The sequence below is a fragment of the Peromyscus californicus genome, unplaced genomic scaffold (genome assembly GCF_007827085.1).
Source record: "Peromyscus californicus insignis strain IS unplaced genomic scaffold, ASM782708v3 Scaffold_10__1_contigs__length_136768540, whole genome shotgun sequence".
NCBI classification, from domain to species: Eukaryota; Metazoa; Chordata; class Mammalia; order Rodentia; family Cricetidae; genus Peromyscus; species Peromyscus californicus.
The window spans coordinates 67,515,962-67,540,819 of record NW_026294391.1 but is presented as its reverse complement, the minus strand read 5'-3'; the positions used below and the strand labels follow the sequence as shown (position 1 = coordinate 67,540,819).

At 34.9% G+C, this 24,858-nt stretch overlaps 1 protein-coding gene across 7 annotated transcripts; it reads right to left on the bottom strand.

Annotated features, from left to right (window-relative positions):
* Nucleotides 1-370: 370 nt before the first annotated feature.
* Nucleotides 371-24,858, bottom strand: Znf711 (zinc finger protein 711). Of its 7 annotated transcripts, XM_052734979.1 has the most exons (11): nucleotides 24,485-24,858; nucleotides 22,556-22,681; nucleotides 21,400-21,653; nucleotides 20,941-21,045; nucleotides 13,582-14,127; nucleotides 9,914-10,069; nucleotides 9,166-9,303; nucleotides 6,331-6,476; nucleotides 5,500-5,557; nucleotides 3,774-3,917; nucleotides 371-3,057 (listed from the first exon to the last, which is right to left on the bottom strand). In XM_052734979.1, the coding sequence occupies exons 4-11, from the start codon at nucleotides 21,017-21,019 to the stop codon at nucleotides 1,880-1,882; spliced, it is 2,445 nt and encodes an 814-aa protein (XP_052590939.1). In that variant the 5' UTR covers nucleotides 21,020-21,045; nucleotides 21,400-21,653; nucleotides 22,556-22,681; nucleotides 24,485-24,858; the 3' UTR covers nucleotides 371-1,879. The 7 variants fall into 7 exon arrangements, with proteins under 7 accessions (XP_052590939.1, XP_052590911.1, XP_052590903.1 ...); XM_052734951.1 differs by lacking the exon at nucleotides 6,331-6,476 and having other exon boundaries at nucleotides 5,500-5,544; nucleotides 21,508-21,653; nucleotides 24,485-24,856; XM_052734943.1 differs by lacking the exon at nucleotides 6,331-6,476 and having other exon boundaries at nucleotides 5,500-5,544; nucleotides 21,395-21,653; nucleotides 24,485-24,855.

The window sequence follows — 24,858 nt, the reverse complement described above, 5'->3', positions numbered from 1 at the left end:
AGCAATATTTTATCTTTTGAATGTATATTGGGAAAATTACTAGATATATTCATTTCTCAGAACAAGATCATGTAAACAGTTTAAGAATTTTTAGGTTCCTTTCTAATAGTCAATCTCAGGTCTTAAAATGTGCACTTTTACTTAAAGTCTTCCATCATGGTTTTATCAAATAATACCTAGTTTTAAGGAATAAACATGCCATAATCATTGTTAACTGTTTAAATCCCAGCTCATGTTAACTAATGCACAAAATTGAACAAGATATTTTTAAAAGATCAAACTGCCTAAGAGAAAGTTTAAGTGAGAAATCCTTAATCAGGAATGCACATTATAACACAACTTATAAAATAAATTTTATAAAACTTTGAAGTGCAATAAATGCTTTTTATTGTATGCTCATTTCAATGAGTAACATTTAGAAATAATAAGTCCACATAACAGTAACAATCTTATTTTACAGCGTGTACATCATTTACAGCCACATAACACACAAGTTTAGTAGATTTTCCAAATTTAGTATTCTGAAGTTAAGAAAGATAAAAAAATTTATTTTCAAGTAACTGATTCTTATCTGGTGCAAAAACAGAAAGGTGAATATTACTTAAAACACAAAGCCACAATTATAGCATGAAGAAAAATTTCATTTTAATTATGCTGAACAGCTGAATATAAACTAAATTAAGCCAACTAAAACTTAAAAGTACACATCATATGCATTACATTTATGAACAGGATTTTCATTAAAATTCCCTACACCAGCTTTTAATATTAAGCGCCATTTTGATTTGCAGCATGCTAACACAAAGCGTTGTTAAAGGGATGCATATTTTAAATTTATACACTGTAAACTGAATATCCACCTCCAAACTCTATTGGCAGCATATTGTTCTGTCAACTACTGCATAAATACCGCCTCATTGAAAATTCATGTTAAGAATATGGTATATCGATTTTAAAAATCAAACTTTTCAATAATGGCATAAAATTGCACCTTTAAACATTACAGCAAGTAAGACTTGAACAGTCATACTTACTAAAACTGTCCTAAAAATTCTAAATATTTTAATATTTAAGAAAACTGTTCTCTCAATTTAATATTTAGATTATAAGAAACATAGTGCTGACTTTGTAACATAGTTGCATCCATTTTAGAAAGCCACATTTGACTCAAATACACTTTTATCATATATGCCATACTGAATCTACTTGAACATCAAAACTGGAACTTTATTTCTTATATTTCACTTCAGATTTCAGTACAGAATGCTATGTTTTAAACATCCTATCCTGTGATAAAATATCAGCAACTCTGAAGTTCTTTTTTTTACTAGTACTGAATGAATATAACTTGGTTTCTCAGTGAGATTCCTTGTAACGAATACACAAAACTTTTGCCATTTCTGGAATCCAATGTCCAGGTACAATATAAAAGGCTCAATGACTAAGTGACTGATGGATGACTGCATTTTCTTTGCCCACCCCATTTCTAAAATTGCATAAAAGTGAGGCTGCTTGCTACAGCAAAGCATTTCTAAATCAATTATGTATTCTCCTTTCGGAAACACTTACTCTAGTGTTACCACTCAAATAAGGTGTCTTAACTTTCCCCTCTGTAGTTTAGTTATGCATATAATACTGTTAATACACAATTAAGTCCCTCTGCAACCATCCTATGGTGCTTCTTAAATTCTTTATGTAATTTGCAAAGGGCTATGAGATTACCCTTTTAATCCAAATATTTTAAGATCTTTAATACAAAGAATGTAAAGGTATGACTTAATATCAAGCTTTGAAACCAGATAAAACAGTAAGATTCTCCTCCCAAATAGCATATCTTAATCTTATTTTGTAAATAACTTTTTTCCTTATACTGATCTTACTATATAAGAGTCTCCTTGTGGTGCCTCATTATATGCTGATTTTTTTCTGATGGTCTTCGGAATCCTTTCTTGCAGAATTCACACCTGTGTGGATAGTCTTTTGTATGTATTGAAATCACATGTCGTTTAAAGCCAGATGCATCTGTGGTGCTGTATTCACAATATTCACATTGGTAAATCTTCCTTCCAGTATGCGTCTTCATGTGCTTTTTCAGCTCATTCTGTTGCCTGAACCCTCTCTTGCACCGTTTACACTTCAATGACTGATCCTTAGTATGAACTGAAAGGATATGACCACTAAGAATAAATGGATCTGATGTTTTAAAGTCACAATGCCTACACTGATGAATCTTCCTACCCTTATGAATATCACTATGTTTTTTAAGCTCTGAAGGACGATGGAAACCTTTATCACAGACTTCACATTTGTGAGGAAAGTCCTTGGTATGGACAGATATGATGTGCCGCTTAAGGTCACTTGAGTTGGTGCTCTTATGATCACAATGAGGACATTGGTGTGTTTTATGTCCTTGAAACAAATCCAGATGGCGTTGAAGCTCTCTTTCATCACCAAATGCTTGAGGACAATGCTCACATTTATATGGCAAGTTGCTACCATGCTTAGACTTAATGTGAGTTTTCAGATTTGACTGATCTGCACACCTGAAGACACAATACTGACACTGATATGGCTTCTCACCGGTATGGGTTCTCATATGTTTCTTAAGTTCAGAAGGATGACGAAAACCCTTTCCACACTCAACGCAAACATGAGGGAAATTCTTGCTGTGAACAGCCAGCAAATGTCTGTTTAACAGTCCTTGTTCGGCAGTCTCATAATCACAGTACTTGCACTTGTGCATCTTCGGCTCCTTGTCTCTTAAGATGAGTTTATTTGAACTCAGTGGACTAGCTTCTCTGTATCTTCGAGTGTATTCTGTAAATTCATGGGTTTTATCAACTTTGTTTATGAGCTTATGGCTTTCTAAGTGGTTATGGAAACTCACTTTCTTGTTAGTTGTAAAGTCACAATCTGTACATTGATATTTCTTTCTCATCAAATGATCAGGATGATTCTTCATGTGTCTTTTTAAGAATCCCCTGGATTTAAACTTTTTTGTGCAAATATGGCAAGGGTATACTGTCAAGGGTTGTCCATCAGGCCCTATTATAACAGCTGCATGGGGGAAAAAAAGGAAATTGTGACATTGATCACACTGCTTTAAACTATTTTGTAAAACAGGTTTCTGAAACTAGTTGAAATTCACTATGTGAAAATACTACTTCAATAAAAGCCTTATAAGATAGAAATACTATAAAATTTTTTTAGTAATGTTGCCTACTGAGTAATGAGTGTCTCTCTATTGTAAATTACTCATCTACGGCATGAAATATATTAAAAAGAGGACTAAAACACCTTTATAATTAAACCATATGAAATTTGTCTTTAAAATATCTTTTGAATAAGGAGGAAAAAGCATTTTAAAAGCATCAATCAAGCTGCTAAAATTTAATATCAGAGCTGGAGAAACAGCTTAACAGTTGAGTACACTTGCTGCTCTTGTAGAGGATTTTTGTTTCTCAGCACCCATGTCAGGCTGCATGCAACTGCCTACAACTTCAGTTCTAAGGGATACAACACTCTCTTCTGGCCTCCACAAATACCTGCACACATGTGGTGTACATACACACACACACACACACACACACACACACACACACACACACACACACCCCAAATTAAAATAAATCTTAATATATATGTAGCTATCTATAGAATATACAGGGCTATATGGGGGAATAACTATCTTGCAAACATTGGTTTTCCTCCTTGTATTACATAAATTGTACATCTCAAATGACTATACTATTCACAAAACAGAAGTATCTTACCTGTTTGCCACTGCCTTGTTTCTCCCCTTCTCCTCTTCTTGATTTTTTGTTTAAGTACTTTATTTGTGTTAATGCTATCACAAATTTGAAGGTACTGTGCTGCTGTAGTGCTTCTGTTTTCTAATGCTGAGTCAAAAGTGTTTCCTGAAAACAAAAAGGTAAACTGTTCAATGTATATATTTATAGTTTCAGGGTTTCGTTAGACAAATTAATTGATGTGATATGGTGTTAAGTTATGGTATTAAATTTCAGAAAGTATACACATTTTCTCATTCTCCTTAGTTTAATCCATATCCTCTCGTGTACATGCAAGCACACTGAGTAAGTTAGCACACAAAGTTAAGTTATTTCAACATAACCATCCTAAAGAAATAAACTGGTAAGATTGATGTAACATAAGAAACTTTATTTTAAGAAACTATACAAATTATGTCATCAGACTAACTTATGAATAGAACCTGATAAAATTAAAGGGATTCAGCAAAGAACATACATAACTAAGTGAACCAATATAGTCGTGGTAATTATATGTAAAATAGATGCTACATGTATGTTTTATGATATTAAAGTTATTATTTAGACTGACTTCAGGTATTAAAATAGACATGGCAGGTAATTTGCTACAATTTCAATGTGACCAATGCATACAAAATAAAGTCTTTAATAAAACCAGTTCTCGCAAATCTATCATATCATACAAATACATTGTGATACTTTGAATAAGCATAGCCCCTATAGGCTCATATGTTTGAATATTTGGGTCCCAGTTAGTGGAACTGTTTGGGAAGGATTAAGAGCTGTGGCTTTGTTGGAGGCAGTGTGGCCTTGTAGAAGAAGGTGGGGGTGGACTTTGAGGTTTCAAAACCCCACCCTAAGCACAGTTTATCTCTCTGCTGGCCTCCGCGCCTGTGGATCAGGATGTAAGTTCTCTTCCTCAAGTCTGCCTGCCTGTTTGCCTGCTAGCATGCTTCCTGACATGATGATAACGGACTAATCTGCTGAAATTGTAAGCAAGTCACCAATTAAATGTTTTCTTTAATAAAAGTTGCCTTGATCACAGCTCTTCACAGCAATAGAACTATAACTAAGACATACATTAAAAATTTAAATCTACAAAACTGTCAGACTAGTATATATGCTGACACACACACACACACAATAAATATATATTTCTATTAACTTACATTAAAATTTAGAGTCAAATGTTACTCAGTAGAAGAAACAGAACAATTATATACTTTGTCATAAGAAAAAGTCTCCTTAAGAAAAAGAAACTGATCCACCATGGAATAACACTAGAGGGTGTTAAACTAGAAAAGTTATTAAGCTGGGATATGAATTTATGATATATTCATATTAGATGTTTGCCATAGAAATTAGGAAGGCAGTCTCACTCCAAGAATGACATTAACAAATGGTTGATAAGAACAACTGTTCTTTTTCTCTTCAAGTAATTTGTATAATTTTTTTCTATAGCAACCTTTTATGACCCATGTGGTAAATTCTCTAATATTTGTACCATCAGGGAAATCCAAAATGCTTTTCATTCACAAATTAATACACTTGTATTTATAAATGTTGGTTGTTAAAAAGAGGCAAACTCTTCTATAACTTCTATAATAGGTGAAGTCCAACAAATAAGTCTACAGACATAAGCTAACTTTTTTACTTATCAAGTTGTATATAAAACAAAACAACTTATATCTCCTTTACAATGCTCTCTCACCTGTTGCTTGACAATCTTCATACCTTCGGGAAACTCTTCTTTCATCTATAAGAAGGGACTAGTTATAAACTGATACACTGCCTAGAGAAACTACTACCAGATCACATTTTAACTTATAAACTTTTACTTTTCCCAATTTCTCAATGAAATACATTTTTTATTGAAACTTACATGTTAGATAATATTCTCCACTGAAAATAAGGACTACTCATTAGAACTGATAACATCTAGAACAGTTTTAATTTTAAGTGGAAACTGAGTAGCTATTTCTGCAGAGTACCCTTAGCAATGAAGATGTTCAATAGATGCATGACTGTATTGAATGAATGTTGAATGAATGAAACTTTGAGAAAAACAACTTTGGATAAATTAATGCATTGTTTATCAGAAGCTTTTAATGCATACATTATAGAAAAAAATGAGATTAACAAAAGGCAGAATGGGGTAAGAAAAAAACGATAAGTTAACATATACGCTAGAGAATTTGTTTTTGTCCCAGAACTTCGGTTTTATTATTTGTGTCAACAACTGAAATACGTTTTTGTAAAAGGGAAGGATTAATCTTAAGAAGATACTATTTTAGGAAAATTAAATATCTTATGGTGCTCACTTATACAGGTAGGATTTAGAACAGATCCTTCTAAATGCATTAAGCAAGCTTTAGTAGCATAAGATATGTGATAGAAAAATCATGTAAAATAACTGGAAATGAATTAATTCACAGCAGAATATTTTATTCTATTAGCCAACACACAGTGACATTATAGCACAGAATATTTAATTTCTCAAAGGCATAGTAAATACCTACTTTATGTACTTAGGTAAAAATACTAGTGTCCTACCGTATGATGCAGGATAGACAACAAGGAAACCTGTTTTATTAACATCAGAGATCTCAAGCTGAATCTTAAGGAGTGTTCCTTCCTCTTCCCCTACGATTATTTCCATGTACAGTTCATTTGATATTTCAACATAACCTAAATTTTGGAAATAATTGCTTGTTTACAATCTCAAGTATTTAATAAATGGGCAAAAAATTCTTTAGGTTTTCAAGATTTCATCTTAGTTAATTTCAAAATGCACAAATTTAAATTAAGTTTATATTAGGTATTTTTGAGAGCTAGTACTTCTAGAAGACAATTGTTTTCCCCAAATTATTATCTTCCTGTTATTAGAAACAAGTGCTATGAAACGGCTTCTTTATTTTTCATTCCGACATAAGGTCTTGCTTTGCAGCCAAGGCTGGTCTAAAACTTGCATTCCTATCCACAGCATTCCTACCGCTTCAGCCTTCTGTGTCTTGGGATTACAGCCATGCACCATCATGTCTGGCTCTAAAAAGGACTTTTACATTTACAAACATGTGTGCTTGAAGAGGGTATTACAACCCAGAAGACACTGGAAATTTATAAAAGGAGTGTTATTCCATAAATGTTCCTAAGAGATTTTTTGGAACTCAGAAAATATTTTCCATAAAAATATTGCTACAGAGTAATTTATGCTTTCCTGCACTATTTTGATAGTACCATATGTGTAAAGAATAATGATCAATATGCTAGTTATTGAACAAACTTTTAAAAATGAGTAAAACTATATATATGTAAATACATACATATGTACAAATATAAATATGAAATGCTGTTGCTCAAGAATTAGTAGACCCTCTTCAAGAAGCAGGACTTTTAAGAATACTACACAGAGAGAAAAAAAAAGACATTTAAAGATAATATTGGGGTTAAAAAATTTAAACCTAAAGAAACAATTTACATGCTGTGAAAAACTATTTCTATTTAATGTCATAAATGTGTTATTGAATTCAATTTATGCTTTTACTATGATTCAAAAACTTGGATCTTCTATTTACTATAGAAGAAATGTGTAAATACAGTGAGGTGAAAGGTATCCTCTAGTTTCTCCTCTTTAAAAACCACAAGATACTGGACTAAGTTTTCCACATTCCTTCCGAATTCTGGCATTAGCTAAACCTATGCCTCAGTTTCCCATCTCCTACCATGCCTCTTCCTCAGGAAGTTAAAAATAATAAGATTTAGAGATGAAACAAACATTATTTCAATTAACGTTTTCTGTCCCTATTCAAATACTCTCCCTGAATGTTTTGATAGTTTCAGCTGGGATATGGGGGTAGACAGCTCTCTATGTTTGCTAGACAAAGATTTGAGGAGTAGTTATTAGAGTGTAGTATAAATAGAACATAGCACTATCATGGTATTTCTGTGAAAAGGAGGCTCTTGCCCTTCTGTGATAAAACAAAATAGTGTTTTGTCAGCATGGAAATGAGAAAGATGTAGCCTGAGCGAAAGACTGCATAATGAGATGAAGACCATGTAGGAAAAGAATAAAATGTCTTAATGAAAAATAAACAACAAAAAGTGTGAGACATGACAAAGAAAGCAAATCTGAATAGAGAGTTTATCCTGTGGTCCTCACTCCCAAGAAACCCTAATAACAATTACCCATGAACAGCATAATAAATTAATAAGATCCTGGCAGAATGGCTTGTGTAAATACTTACCCACCTAACCTCTCAGTGACAGGAGATCAACCAGTTAGCCCTTCCACTGCTAAATCCAGATAGGCCAAAAGTGATTACTGCCATGTGGAGAAAACACTGGCAGTAGAGTTAGACAATGATTCAAATTCTAGTACTGTACAAATCTTAGGCAACTTATTTTCTCTGAGCCTTTATTTGTCTTATAAAACAGGAATATTTTCTACCTCAGAGATGAATTATTAAAGGTAAATGAAATTAAATAGATCTAAAGATTTTTTTTTAATTTATGTGTGTATATTCCAATGTGAGCTTATGTGCAGTACATGTGTGCTTGGACTCATATAAGCCAGAAAAGGGTGTTGGATCCCCTGGAACTGGAGTTACAGGTGGTTATAATCTGCCAGACATAGGAACTGAAAATGAACCTGGGTCCTTTGCAAGAATAGTGAGTGCTTTTAACTACTGAACCACCTCTCCAGCCCCAATTAAACAGATGTAATTATATAGACATAATGTATAATATATGATTCAATTTCTATATATTTGTGAACTTCATTACATCAAAAACAATAAATTCTTCATCTTTTGTAACATAGTATTTGAAATGTAGAGTTCATGTATCCTTTTCTGAGTAATGTATTGGTTCAGGAATGTCTAAAAGGACTCTTTCTTTTAAATATTTGAAATAAATGGCTTTTGTTTGTTTGTTTGGTTTTTTGAGACAGGGTTTCTCTGTGTAGCTTTGGAGCCTGTCCTGGATCTCACTCTGTAGACCAGGCTGACCTTAAACTCACAGAGATCCACCTGCCTCTGCCTCCCGAGTGCTGGGATCAAAGGCGTGCGCCACCACTGCCCAGCCAGAAATGGCTTATTTTTTATTTATTTATTTATTTATTTTTTTTTTTTGGTTTTTCGAGACAGGGTTTCTCTGTGTAGCTTTGCGCCTTTCCTGGGACTCACTTGGTAGCCCAGGCTGGCCTCGAACTCACAGAGATCCGCCTGGCTCTGCCTCCCGAGTGCTGGGATTAAAGGCGTGCGCCACCACCGCCCGGCATGGCTTATTTTTTAAACTTTGTTCTTATTTAGTACATCTATTGTTATCAATTGCTTTTAAAGTTTTATCATTGCTTCTTTGCAGTGCCCTTTTATCTTACTGATATCATCCTCTTCTTGGGAAGAATCTTTAACTGCCATGTAAACCATTTTCTCTCGCTGCATTCGGCTCTGGTCAAGCACGCCAGCTACAGAATGTCCACTGGTATATTCACTCTCTGTGACAATTTCTGTCCCACCTTAAAAATTAAAACACATGTAAACTAGAAACACATCATGGAATAAATCCCTGTAATAATGAGGAGGATATAGAGGGTGTATAAAAATTCTAATAAACTTCAAAATACATTAATATATTCATGTAAATTTTACCATAAACATTCATCTCTCATTTCAGGTGTTAACATTTGTGTCACACTTATATGCCAAGCACTATAAAAATTTTATATATATTTACCCATTTTGTTTTCATAAAAATCCTATTAGGTAGTCATGATCATTACGGCCGTCATAGGAAACAAAGCAGAAGGAGATCAGACAAGCCATTGAAGGTATCTCAAAATACCTGCCTCTGTCATCAATGCTATTAAATACTCATCATAACCCTTAATCTAATCCCAATTATTTTCACCTGTTTTAAAATTTTCTGCCATAATAGTTTCATATTGAAAAGAATCTAAAAATGACATAGTCCCCATTCCCACTTCATATGTAGATATTCATATAGAGCTTTAGAAATATACTAAGAAGCCTATGAACATTTTTGTCTTTTGAGAATTTTGGAACAATCCCCATGAAAGATAAGAATTCTAATGTCTCTCATATCATGGAATTAAAATATCTTTGTACCTATTTCAACATCATCTTCAGCCTCTGCTTTAAATATATACACTTTTATCACTTCTGAACCAAATCCATCTTCTTTAACATCTTCTTGTGAGCCATCACTACCGATTTTCAATGGTGTGTTCCCCATATGCTCTAACTTCTCTCCCACATCATCCACTGCAAAATATAAAGGAAACGATTTCAGTCAAAAAGTACCTCTGGCATTTAATAAGAATTAAGCATAATGGCAAAATAAAATATTTTAACCACCTACCCACTATATTCCCTTAGTGACCTATTATGCAGTCACTAAAAATGCTATGTTTCATGATACCAATACTCAAGATAGCTATATCAAAGGATCAAATTACATAAAAATATTTAAAATTACATATTACCCAAAACATGCTTCTGTATTAAAAGTATTGAAATTTAAAATAGCAAGCATGTGTTTAGGTAGGCCATATTTCTTGAATACGACTTATGATTTTGGCAGTTTATGAATATCTACTCACTGCAGTTCATATATAATGCTCCTGTGATATTGTTATCCTTAAAACTATAGAGAATACAAGTTTAACATAAATATAAGTGGTGACTTCAAATACTGTGCCGTTACCTTTTCATATATGATGTTCTTATATTCAATGAATCATCAGGCTTTAGATGAGAAAATTGGGGTAGTATCTACTTAGGTATTTGCTTCACATGTAATTATGAAATAAAGCATAGACTGCATTTTAAGTAAAATCCTATCCAAAATATGTAACAAAAAAAATACATGAGTTATAAGTTCACATGAACAAATCCTAAACTAAAAAGCAGTTGTTTCTAAAACTAATTAATTTATCAAATTAATTATTTTAAACAATGAAATAGAACATATCCAAATGATTTTAATAAAAAGGACTTTTCATAAATCATCATGAAAATATTATCTAAGAGCTCAAATATGGGTTGAGGCATTAAAGATAATTTCAAAACACAAATTTTGTGTGTCTAAGTATATGCTTTGTTTTAAAATCAGAAATAAAGATAATACATAACTGCATGATACTTTTTCCTTATTAAAAACCTGATGCTTCAGAGTATATGAAAAAAACCAGACAGAAAGGCAAAGCAACCACAGTTGAGACTACTACTAAAGATTTTCAATATATATGTACAATTTTATTCTGTTCTACAGTTTCTGAGGAAGACACAACATGTCACATGAATACTCTATATGAACTATGAAATATAAATTCTATTAATAATCTTAAAGCAGCTGTAAGTCATATTCAAGCAATATATTCTCTAAATATTATGTCTCTACCATATTAATTTCAATCCTGTTCCTATAAAAACTGAAGAATAATCTAAACCAAAATTGTGCCCTTACAGATTTCAGAATACCACATATGAAACATAAAATACTGAAGCCCTTGAATATATCTAATAATTTTAGAACTATGGAAAAGAGAATAAAATGCATTAAAGAGCTATAACCTTGGTACTTCTTAAAAATTCAGGCAGATCTAAATGAATCAAAATCTACATTTTCCGGAATTCAGTGTCAAGTTTGATGTCATCAAAAACGTTGTTTTGTTCGTATGAAATGGAAAACAAGGAATGCACTTCACAAATTATTTAACACTGAAAAGCTATTTTATCTTCTTGTTTAAATATAAATAATTTCATTCTATTTAAAAGTTTGAATATACTATTGCTAATGAAAGATAGCACTCAAATGACATAAGAATGATCTAAATATTTCTGTTCCACCATAGCTCCTAATCATATTTACTGTATTTTTAGCAATTCTGGGGTTACAATGTCATGAATTAAGATGATGAGCTATATGTTATCTGTTTAATAGTTTTTCTTATAAATAGCAAATAAAATGATTAGATCATAGAAACAATAAGTTAACTTTTAAGGAAAAAGCTCTTGTTCATTCATGGATTTGAAAATGGGATTTATAGAAAACTTTTTAAAAGTCAAAAATACAAATTTTGGAAGCTGGAATATTTGAAAATTGTTAAAAATAAGAAAATACTCTTGCTTGAAAATATGTCATTATTACACATAAATGGATTAAGTGACCATAGAACACACTAATTTAATATACCCTCACCACTTTTTCTGTTAGCATTATTTCTGATTTCACTTCTACTTAAAAAAACTTCATACGCTTAATATTTAATGTACCCATTGATTCCTGCCTAGATTAAGCATCTCAGAATGAACAATTTTGAAATGTATAAAGCAACTGAGTTTGTTCTGTATTTTTAGCCCATAAATGATAGTTATTTTTAAAACTGGTATGAACTTTGAAGAGGTTAGCCATCAGCTTTACTAATATTTATTCTATATTCTTAGTTACAGAAAATACATTGACAAAGTTCTACTAGGAAACAAAATGACTTTAAGAAATAAATTCTCACATATTTTTTTCTTCCCATTTTTAGGATATAGGACTGCTTCTATGTAGCCCAAGCTTGAAAACTATGTAAGCCTTCCATGTAGGCCTGGATCTTGCTAACTTCCTACCTTGACTCTCCAGTACTGAGATTATAGGAATGCGCCACCACTTGTCTTTCAGTGACTGTTCTTAACATAGATCCAAATTGAATACTTAAAAGATTCAAGCTTAAATTTGTTTGGCTATTTTAAGGCATACAGCACATTATTGTTTCTGAACCCACCTTTAAGTGAGCAATATAACATCCCTACAAAATTCTATTAGCATTAAAGACAAGAACATAAGTAAGGTACATTGTTTGCTAGCACTGAAAAGGCTAGAAGTATTCAATATTCTTTTGTAGATCACTGGCACAATTTGATTAAAATTCCATTTTACCACAATATACAGTGTAATACTCATTTTTAAAAATTGATTAAAATATAATTACATTATTTCCCTCATCTCTGTCTCCCATGCCCTCTTCACACCTCCCCAAATTGATGGCCTCCTTTTTAAAGCCACAAGGCTATTGAGTTTACCGCTGATAGGTACATCAATAAAATTATGATTACCTATAAAACATGATGTTTAAACTTTCTAGCACTTTAATACTGGTTTAATTTAATGAGTAATTTTTGAATGCATACTGCACTTATTTTAATATAGAGAAACTAATACATTTTCCTATACCATCTTATATGATGGTCGTTGCTTTTCACGTCAAGTTAGTATTTAAATATGGAGTTGCCCCAATAAGCCACATACATGCATGAATACGTAATATCATTCCCACAATCTTAATAGTGCACCTCATTCTCTTAAAGAAAATGTAAGTATTTACTGGCAAATTATTTCCAGGTTGGGCATGATAGCAATGCCAGCACCTGTTATGTCTTTAAAAAGCAGTAATTACATAATTTACTCATTTTGAAATACAAATTTATCATTGAAATTTTGTATGAGTTAATGTTTCTATTGAGCCTTTCAAACACACATTTCCATTCTAAGACATCAGTTGGCCTTTTCATTTTTACTTTGGTGTGCTATTTCAGAGTATATTAAAAATACAGGTAGAGTATATTAAAAATATAAGTAAACTCAAAAAGTATCTCAACACTACAGCTTTGAAATTATTTTCAAATGATTCCTTCTATTGCTTTTATGAAATATATCCTTGATCCCAGAATACCTTCCAGATTATAGAAATTAATCTCCCAAGTAATGGACTTTATGTTTCACTTACAAGATATCATTAAGTAGTCTTCAGAAGTGCTCTTGACATCATCATCATCATCATCATCTTCAGTTTTTATTGTAACAGTAGAACCAGGAACACCACCAGCTGCTTGAATTACAGTTTCTGTATCTGAATTAGTTACAAGAACTTCTTCTGATACCATTGTGGGAGAGTCAACACCTGAAACACAATCTTGGACCACATGTCCCAAATGTCCATCAGGACCAGTAACAAGATCAGCTACAAAAACCTGCTCTGGTACCCTAACGGTTTCTGTAATTAGTTCAGAAGTCAAGATATGATCTCCATCATCTTCCTCTAAATCTTCTTCAATGGCAACATCAGCTTCAAGTACAGCTTCAGGGACAATCACACCTTCTGTTACTACATCAGTTTCTGTAATAATATCAGGCCCATGGACAACTTCCGCTGCAAGGCCATGATCAAGAGTTATCCCATCATCTGTGACAACATCAGAAACTAATACAGCTTCAGGAACTGAAACAACAATATGGTCTCCATCGATATGTGCAGTACCAGCCATTCCAGCCACTACAATACAAACAATTATTCAAAAAAGGGTAAAGTTATTTTATTAATAAAATATATTTAATAAATATCTACTACAAAATAATTAAAATATTATTATATGTCTTGATAAATGTATATATATAATTTAAGAAGCATTGTTGGTAATTTAACTGTAATAAAAAATCGTCACTGATTAGCAACTGGGTTAGATACCAGTGTAAAGAAGAAAAAAAAATCTAAGTTAAGATCTTAAAAGTAATTTACTGTTATTTAAAAGCAAAAAGCTATAAGACAGCAAAACATTAAAATTAAAATAACTAAAATAAAAAACAACGCTGATGAAGACAGAGAAAATGTATGTTTTATATATTTGGGGGAATGTAAACTGTTAGCAGTCATTCAGAAAAATAGTTTGGCAGTTTCTGACAAAACTAAATATTCATTTTTTATACAAAGCAACAATTGTACTCTAGGACATTTCTCCCCAGAAAATGTAAAACATGTTTACACAGAAACTATACTTCAATGTTCATAGTAGTTCATAGCAGTTATTACTCATAATAGTAAAAAAATAAACACTATCCAAATATTAATCCATCAGCAGATAAATGTGTGGTTAAATCAATCCTGGCACATCCTTACCACAGAACAATACTTAGTCATAAATAGGAATAAGGTACTGATATAACCAACAACCAGAATAAATCTCCAGAAATTTATCCTGACTTGGACCTGCTACTCAAAATCAAGAAAATAAATGACAGATGTGGATCCATCCTTAAACAATTCCCTTAAATCACCCCTCCAAAGGCTAAGAAGACATTAAAGAAGAGGTAAAGATGTCTGTAAGAACTAAAGAAAGGGTGAAGGTAACAGTAGTTACCTGCATTTTCCCCCACAAGACCAGTCCTATCAACAGTCAAAGAAGGGAGAAGGGGGTCACAGGGATCTATCCTTGACCTGTGAACTATTGGCTATATTTGAGAGGGAAATCACTGTCTTTACTTGTATAACCTCTACTGAGCCCACCAGGCTCCAAAGGATAGCTCTACACCCCACCGCACAATGGCCCTGAATAATCTTTGTGAGTCACAAAGTGAAATGAAGAATGAACATGAGAAATAAATTTGTTGGGGGGAAGAGTGGGTGGTAGGCAGTAGGAGGTAAAAGTAGTCAAAATGCAAGGTATACACATGTAAAATTTAAAAAAGGAACAAATGAAAAAATTTAAAATTCACAAATGAATGTATGCCCAAAAGATAGAAAAAAGAACAAGGTATATGGTTTTAGATAACAGGAATTACCTAAAACTTTAATTTTCTGGGTTTGGTATTGTACTATTGATAAATAGAATACCAGCATTGGGGGGGGGGGATGAATAAAAGGTATATAAGACCTTACTACACTAATTTTTCTTACTTCCTATGACTATATATTTCTTGAAAAAAATGAAAGCAAAATGAGAAACACAAAGGGATACTGTTACGAGTTAATACTACATTATATCACAAAACATATAACCATAGAATTCCCAAGAAATTCTTTAACTTAAAGGAATTGCTATCCAAAACCTTAGAATCTTTTAACACCTGATTTAGGAGAAAAGAATCTTAATTCATACTAGACTAAGATTTAGCCTGATAATATTAATAAGTTTGCAACAGGGAGAAAACTTTAATTTTGCTCTTGAGAAGCATAGTAAGCACCAACTCCCACTTCCATTGTAAATACTGAAAGAGAGTAAACTCTCTTCATGAGCAATTTTCAGTTTAGCCACGCTGAGGTGGTACAGTAAATTAAGAGTTTGTGGGTCTACTTATAATGTATGATGCAGTAGATAGCCTTTTTAACATAACAATCACTTTCCTTTAAAGTACTATCTGAAAGAATGTAAAGGGAGACACTAGTAAAGATATACAATGCTCACTATTTATAATCAATTCATCAGGATATTAGTTAAAGCTGGAAACCAGTTTCTACCAGCAATGATAAAAAGCTAAGAATGAAAAGAAAGCTGATTTTTCAACAGAGGTCTTGGGATCATTATTATTGTACTGATTTTTGAAGCAGGGCCCCATGCAGTTCAAGCTGGTCTCAAACTGGCTATGTAGTCAAGGGTGACCTGGAACTCGTGATTGACCTGACTCTGCCTCGGGAGGCTATGAAGTCAAGGGTGACCTGGAACTCGTGATTGACCTGACTCTGCCTCGGGAGTTCTGGAATTACAGGCACATGCCAACACACCCATCCTCCCTTTCAACTATTCTAAATCCATCTCAACATTCTTCAATTTTCACCTAAAACCTAAATTACATCAAAAGAGCATAACAGACATACCAAAATAGACACAAAGGGTCAACCCTACACAAGGAGCTACCTGCAACTAAGGAATGTTCAGAGTGGGAGAAATAGTCTTTAAAATGTCATTAATTCAGATACACATAAGTAGTATTTATTATGAATTAATAATGCCTCAAGCAATCTTATACTATGTGTGTGTGAGATGAAGCATATACATACATATACATACATACAATCTCGTTTAATCCTCAAAATAATGTGAGTGTTATCTCCATCTTACATGTGAAGAAAAAATGTTTTTTCTTTAAAAACTGTATTTATTCTTGTTGTGCATACAAAATCTGGGTAGATTTTTTTGTGGAATTGGTTCTCGCCTTTAACCAGGAATTGAAGTCAGGTTGTTGTTAGGCTTTCATGGAGAGCACTTTACTCGCTAAACCATCCAGCTAGCCCCCCAAAACTATATTATAGAGAGGTTGGCTGTATTCATTCTTTGACTCAGGGTTGTAATATTATTTTCTTCTTCTTCTACTCTCCTAGGAGGAAAAGTTGTTTCTTATCCTAGATAAGTTTTAAAAGAGAGATTTATAAAATTAAGGAAATAGGGCATTACCACAGTAATATTTTGAGAAGAATTAAAAGAGCTATCACATAGAAACTCATTTAAATATTATTTAAAAAATTTATTAAGCAGCACCTAATGACATAGAGAATTTATCTTACTAGTTAAAAAATTTACAAATGATAAACAATCATCTTTCAAATGTGAACCAATGAGATAAATATGTAACAATAAACAGTAAATTCTGACAAAATATTTTCCATTTTATGAGAATTTGTTCAAAGGTTATATGGCACCCCATTAGAGTTATAGCAAAAAATCTTTCTTAACAGTCTGTCTTGGACTAGTATCTAAGGCCATTTTGCTATTTAAGTTTCAAAGCAACACTTACCTTTGCAACACTAAAATCTTAAACAACTATTAAACTCAATGCCACTGACTGTAAGGACAATCACTGTACTCAAACATCAGCAAAAATATTATATGACACAATATTGTAAAATTTTAAATCTTAATCATCCTTCAAAAGAAATTGATCTCATAGCTTCTAAATTAGTTCTTCCAATTTTTTATACAATATTCATCCCATAGTCTCAAATGAGAACCTTTCAGAATTTACATGGCTGAATAACTTCAAAAATTTCAAAATCTATTTACTAAGGACAATTGGAAACCTAACATATTATAGGACAGAACCATCACAAACCGTAAATCCATAAATGAGTAAACATACTCATATTAGCAATTCTTGATTTCACTATAATTAAGAGTAACAATATTGCCACAATATAAAAATTCAGTTGGCACTGATTTACCCATTTCAATTTAAGTGATCATGAAAATGGAATTTAAAATAACTTATTATTTCAAAAACACAACTAAGCTGTTTGAATCATAAATAGGTTTATAACAAAAAGTAGCTCTCTACTTTTTTCTGACATAAAATATTTACATTAGTTCACTTTAGAGAAGCCTTCAGATAACTATGACAATGCCAACTAAAATTGGAAGTAGGTCTCAAACTTTCCCATCCTCTTACTCCTTCCTTGAACAACACAGGATATACCAAATGAAAACTTTTCTTTCAGCCATAATGTGACCACCTATAACATATCAATTGGTAATAAAAGAGGAGTTATATGTTTGTATGTGCAGTAACATAAATAACACATGAAAATGTGTTAAAGTAAAAAGAGGCCATGCATGAAAGGCCATATATTACATGATTGTATTTATAGGAATTTTTCAGAATAGGTAAATCCATAAATTGAATTACTGGTTGTTAAGAACTGGTGGAAACAGAAAGGATAGGCAATAACTACTAATAACTATGAGGGCTTTTATTTAATTTTTATATTTAAAAATTTTGAGATAAATTTTAGGATAACAAATTCCTGAAAATTAAACTGGTGATGACTGTATAATTCTCTAATTGTACTAAAATATGGAATTATAAACTTTAAAATAGGGTCTGAAGAGATGGCTCAGCAGTTGAGAACACCTACTGTTCTTCCTTAGGGCCTGAGTTCAGTCCTAGCAAGCACTTTCAGTGGCTTATAACTGCCTGTAACACCAGCTCCAAGGGATCTGATGCCCTCTTCTGACTTTCACAGGTACCAACATACATGTGGCATACATGCACACACACACATATACATACAAATAAAAATAACTACTTTAAAAATTAACTTTAAAAGGGGTAGACAGTATAGCATATGAATTTTATCTCAATGAAAAAGAAAAAATATTTGTATAAAAGTAATTCAATATGTAGCTCCTATTTCCCAGCATCTAAAAGTAAATAAAATATTACATATAAGAAAACCTCAACATACTGAGGAGGTTACAAAGTTGACATCTAAAATGAAAGTGTGTTTAGTATATTGAAATTCAAGTACCCCTCTAGTCTATAACCTAAACTGAAACATAAGTGGTTTTAGCATTTTAAAGCTTATGAACTCCCCAGCCAAGATTTTTAAGGACAAAAAAATAAATCTATCTTTAACTTTATTTCCTTTCTTCTATAGTTTTTCCTGTGTCACTTCTTTCATTACTGTGATTTAAACACGAGAGGAAAATTTAAAAGATTCATTTTGGCTCACAGTTTCAGAGATTTCAGCCTGTTTCCATTGCTTTGGGACCCAAGTGGGAGAGGCTGAATGTCATGGCAGGGAGCATGTAGTAGAGCAAAGCAGCTAACCTCATGGAGAAAAGGAAGCAGAAGGAGACTATGCCTGTGGTAGCTGGCATTCTCCACTCTTCCTATTTTATTGCATCTAGGCCCCTAGTATGTTGGATGATGATGCCTATATGTAAGGTGAGTTTTTCCTCTTATTTAATCCTGTGTAAAAAAAAAAAACACCCTAATAGACATAACCAAACATGTGCTTTAATAACTTTTTAAAATCCTCACACCAATCAATTCACTATCACAATTCTTGTACTTTTTCACTCACCCCAAATCATTTCGAAATTATGCATAAACAACAAAGCTCACTCATCTTTCAGGAGAATAAATCCATGAGTCCTTTATATATCACTTTAACTATCATCTCAGTCCTTACGAAATTCAACCTTGAGGTAACCAGCTGTATTTATCTGACAAATGCCAAAGAATTACAGACCTCCTCATTATAAAAGTAGATCCATAATTCAGCCAAGTTTATAACCTAGAGAACACCACTGTCAAGACTAGAATACAGTTCCTCTAATTCTTATTACTGTGAACTTTAAAATGGCATATTAAGCCATACTGAGAATAGTAGTAGTATTTTCTTAGTCAAGCAAAGTATCATTAGTTCTAGTCCCCCATCACTGATTTCAGCTTCATCAATTCCACATGACCCTATGGGGCCTGTGTCCTTCTTACAACCATTTATTATTTCTGTTTTCTACTTTTATTCCTATATCATCTTCAATTCTTTTTTTTTTTCTTTTTTTTTTTTTTTTTTGGTTTTTCGAGACAGGGTTTCTCTGTGTAGCTTTGCGCCTTTCCTGGAACTCACTTGGTAGCCCAGGTTGGCCTTGAACTCACAGAGATCCGCCTGGCTCTGCCTCCCGAGTGCTGGGATTAAAGGCGTGCGCCACCAACGCCCGGCCATCTTCAATTCTTAAGATCCCATTCCTGCCTCTTTTAATTTGGATACCACTATCTCCTCTAAAATTCAGACTAATCTTCCCAAAATTTAGTTCCTTTCTAGACAATCAATGCAGTCTTAATATATTCATAAAAATGATTACTATTTTAAAGCTATTGAAAAAGTTGGACATAGAATTAAGGAATTTTTTATTAGGGAAAAGGTAGTGGACTGTAGAAATTTCTCAGAGGTTAGAGTGTTTTCTGCCCTCTTAGAGGACCTGAGTTCAGTTCCAAGTATCCATGTCAGACAGCTCAGAGCCACCCATAACTCTGGCGCCAGGAGATGCAATGCTTGCTTTTGGAGTCTGTGGGCACCTACACACATGCAGCACACACACATATGAATCTTTTTAAAAAGAAGTGTATTTTATTAGTAACAGCCTTGAGGAAATGATATCTGAACATAATTACCAAATACATGACTTACCTTTATCTCTTTATAATCATCTTAATCCTTTGTTTTGATAGAAGCATTCCCTTTCTAGCTTTATGAACAATACAACTTAAAATGTATTTTAGAAAGCTGATTTAACATTTTCTACATCTGAAAACTAATATATACTATCCCACAACTTGATGCAATTCAGCACTCATGCATAGTGAGTTTTTCATTTTTAGTAAAATATTATCTTTATATCTCAAGTTTCTTTATTTCAAACTTCTAACAAATTATATGATCTTAAATATACTGTTTACATATGCCTTTAAGAAAATAAGCTGTACAATTTGATTTTCCTAGTAAAGGAATATTTCAGTGTAATTCTACTTCCTTGTTTATTTTTAATATATTCATACTTTACAAACATAAAGTACAACAAAGAAAATGCTTTACCAAAATCCTGCATAATCATGGTATGGGCCATTCTAGCGTCTGAAGTGTGCAATCCAAGACTTCCACCACCTGAATCCATACTTAACAAAGTTCATTCACAAATATCTGTAAAATAAATGGTTTGAAAAATAGTTTAGATACATTTATCTCCAAGTCAGGTGTTTTGAGAAAAATACAATAGAAAATATGCCTTACAACCAGGTATGCAAAGCTCATTACAAAAGAAAAGAAAAACCCAAAACTGCTTAGATGCTTTATGTGAGAACCATACATAAAAGAGGCAGGTGGAAGTAAAGCCAAGATAACGGAAAATGAGCCACAGTTATGGTGATGAGCCATTGGAACGTGATAAAAAACAAGCAAAAGAACAAAACTGCAAGACTGAGGTCCAGTTAAAATATACGTAATAAATAAAAATAAGATGATGACAGATTAATAGTTGGGATGTTTATACATTACTAGAGGACTCAGATGTCTAGTATTAGTGAATGGCATCCAGTAGCTCTCATCCATTTCTTCCAGACCCAGATCAGCCCTGCAGCGGAGCTCTGTGGATATTGTATTCACCTCTGGCTCCTGGGGCTCTACTTATAATGCAAAATGTTCTATCACAAGTTTCCCCGGAGTTCTTTGAACCAGTAAGGACTTCTGGCCTCACTCTACTACATTCTCTTGTCTCACAGTTTTGAGGAATCATGAAACATGACTGCTTCCTAAATATGGTAAAGATAAGATCAATCACATACAAACATTTAGCATTGTCTCTTTAAGCATATCATTTGCTTGCAATTGTTCAACTTATATTTTCCAGTAATGATTTATAAAATCACGCTATTCTATGGAAGTTTTTAAAGCAATAGCTCAACCTGTTTCATTTCCTATATTAAGACAATCAGACAACATGAAACAGAAAGCCAGATGTTTTCACTCCATGTAATACTTATAATTGCATATGTGCATTGCCCTAGCAACAAAAGATTCTAACCAAACAACCAAAATTGTGTGAATTTTAAAAGGTATTTATCTTATTTTCATTCAGAAGTGCTTGTTAAATTGAACCATATCACACAAAGGTTATGTCATTAATGAAAATTTTAGAACGATACCACACAAACAAAATAAGTACTGGGTATGGCTAAGCTTTTTTCCTCTGCTGTAAAGTCCTATAGCTACCAAACAGGCAGAAGAATCTTGAAGACAAACTCCTTATTAAACATTTGAATTGTATGCTTTGTACGCAAAAATATTCTATATATCAGTGGGTAATTATTTCCAGGTACCAAAATTATTAGGTAAAGTATGTGGGAACAAAATTAGATATTTGGGAGGACTTCCTAGCTATATTTTGCCTTTCTTTCAAATTAGTATGTTTTGTCTTGCTGTATCCAAGATAAGGACAAAAGGCCAATAGAGTTCCCCATAAATTACCTGTCTATCCATACATTTAAATAAAAATGCCATAAAAATTTATTTTTGACACTTAAAAATATACTTTGTGGACTTCAATTATCATTTGCTTTCTTTATCAGATAACTAATACGACAATTACAAATGTCACTCTATGGTTTAAATTTTTATAATTACTAAAGAAAAGAGTAAGCAATTTGTTAATCACCTTTATACAAGTGGGTTGAAGAAACTGTAGATTTCCTTACAGATTGTAAGGTGAATTTTGCAAAATTTCTGTTTATTTTTCTCCTTCAAAACAATGCATTTTCTTTGGGAAAATGTTCTTTACCTACTATGAAAATACAAATTAGATACTTCAAGACATTTTTAAACAAATCTCTTACACAACTTAAGAATGTTTTTCTCTACTCTTCAACTTGTAGGGTGAGGTTGCGAAAGCTCACGTGCTCAAATCTGTGTGTGTGTGTAAAAAGCAGCCAGAGGGACACCACCAGACCCCTCCCCCAAATTCCACAATATAAAAAATATTACATTTAGAATTCTACTGCTTAAGCAAAAATCTTCTTTAAATCGGATTTTTATAACACATTAATTTGGAAAGTAAGGAACAACCAAGGGCAAGGTGTATTTTTGCCAAATCCATACAGAAAAATCTGCTCTAGCACTCAATGAAGTGTGAAAATTACAACATACAGGGCAAATATTATGGAAAGTACCACACTGTATAAATAGCAAAGAAATAAAGTGCAATACTTTTTCACATATAGGAAGTTTCAATAAGATCAATAATAAATAATGTAAGGGAACAGCAGTATGGTATTTAATAACCAATAGGTAGCCAAGCTACTCCGTCTTCTCAAGAGTGTACCCCACATGCTTATCGAACCGAGATAAACCAAGCAACTATGTTTCAAGTAAACATCCTTCTATCAATGCACGGGAAGCAGAAAACACAAAAATCAAATTCTGTTCTCATCTGTCTCTTCTAAACAACTCGTTCAGGGGCAAGCTTCTCCATGATGTCAACAGGGCGAGGGATAGAAGAGAAACGGTAAGGGCGGCTGAGCCAGAGAATGGGAAAGTAGTATTTGCAGAGATAGACAAAGGAGCCCTGGCAAGTAGCAATATTGCAGCTTTGGACGCAGCACTCTTCCCGCAGAAGTCTCCCTTTCCCACGACCGTGCCAAGTTTCAATCATTGCCAGCAGAACGCACACACGTGCCCTCTGCGATGTCGCCCCGAGACTGATGTTCCAGCGACCAAGAACAAGAGAGCCTTGGCAGCGGAGAGGCGAGCCCCGAGCGAGGAGGAGTCGTGTCCCCCCCCCCGCGTCGCCCTCCCCGCTCTCCCGCGGCGCAGCGGTCACGGGCGCTGCCCCCACCCCGCGCCGCCCCTCGCTCCCGCGGCCCCGCCGCCGCCGCCGTACGTGGGAGCCCCGCCGCCAAGCAAAATGGTGGTGTCGGAGGCGAGGCGACGGCTGCCGCACACACGGCACCCCCCCTCCTCCCCCCCCCCCCCAGCCCGGCTCTGACGGCTCTGGCTCCCGGCTCCCTCCCACGCCCGGCCCCGGGCCACTTCCCTGGCCGAGCCCGCTCGCCCTCGGGCGTGTGCCGAAGGCTCCTGTCAGCCGCGGCCGCCCGCGAGCCAGCGAGCGAGCAAAACGCCGCGCCGCGGGGCGCGGGCGAGCGGATCCTGGAGGTGGTGGTGGTGGTGGTGTGTGTGTGTGTGTGGGGGGGGGGTCGCTAAGAGAAAAATGCCAAGGGGACGCCGCACTCTCCACCGTTTTGTTTTCCGCCATTTTCCTGTCACCCTAAACCACCGACGGCCCAAACGACGGCTCGAGCTTCCCCCCCCCCGCCGCGGGGGGGGGGGGGCTCCGGCCTAGGAGAGGAGGGGGCTGGCCGAGGAGGAGACCCTCACTTCCCCGAGGGTTCTCCCGCCCCAGATCGGCGGCGGCGGCGGAGGAAGCCGGGACTCCTCTGGCGGCTAAGGGGAAAGCTCGGGGACTAGACGCCACTTCCATTGTTCCCTTCGCCCTCCCCGAGACGCTGGGTGGGAGCCTCTCCCCTTCACGGAGCCACGCTGAGCGTGGCAGAGCCGACGCTCGCGAGTTTCTCCTCAGGAGTCCCCTTACCTGTCACCGCCGCCGCCGCCGCCGCGGGGCCGCAGCCGCCACCGCCTTCCCCGCCGCCAGTCAGACGGAGGCCGCGCTCTCAAGTGCCGCGGGGGGCGGCAGCTGTGGACCTGGAAGGTCCTAGCTTTCGGGTTTCCGAGGTTCCGCAGCCCGAGCCAATCACAGGCTACTCTGCGTCTGGGAGGCGCGCCGCCTCGTCCTGCTTTATAGCGCTCCTACATGCTGAGGTTGCATTACGTCACGCAACCCTTGCTGCAGGGTAGGGGGCCAAAGGGGGAAGGCGCGCACGCGCGCGCGACGCCGACCGTGGAGCCCGCGCTGGGTTTGTGCTCGGAGACCCCGCGGACTCGCAGCGAGGGCTGCGCCGCCGCCGC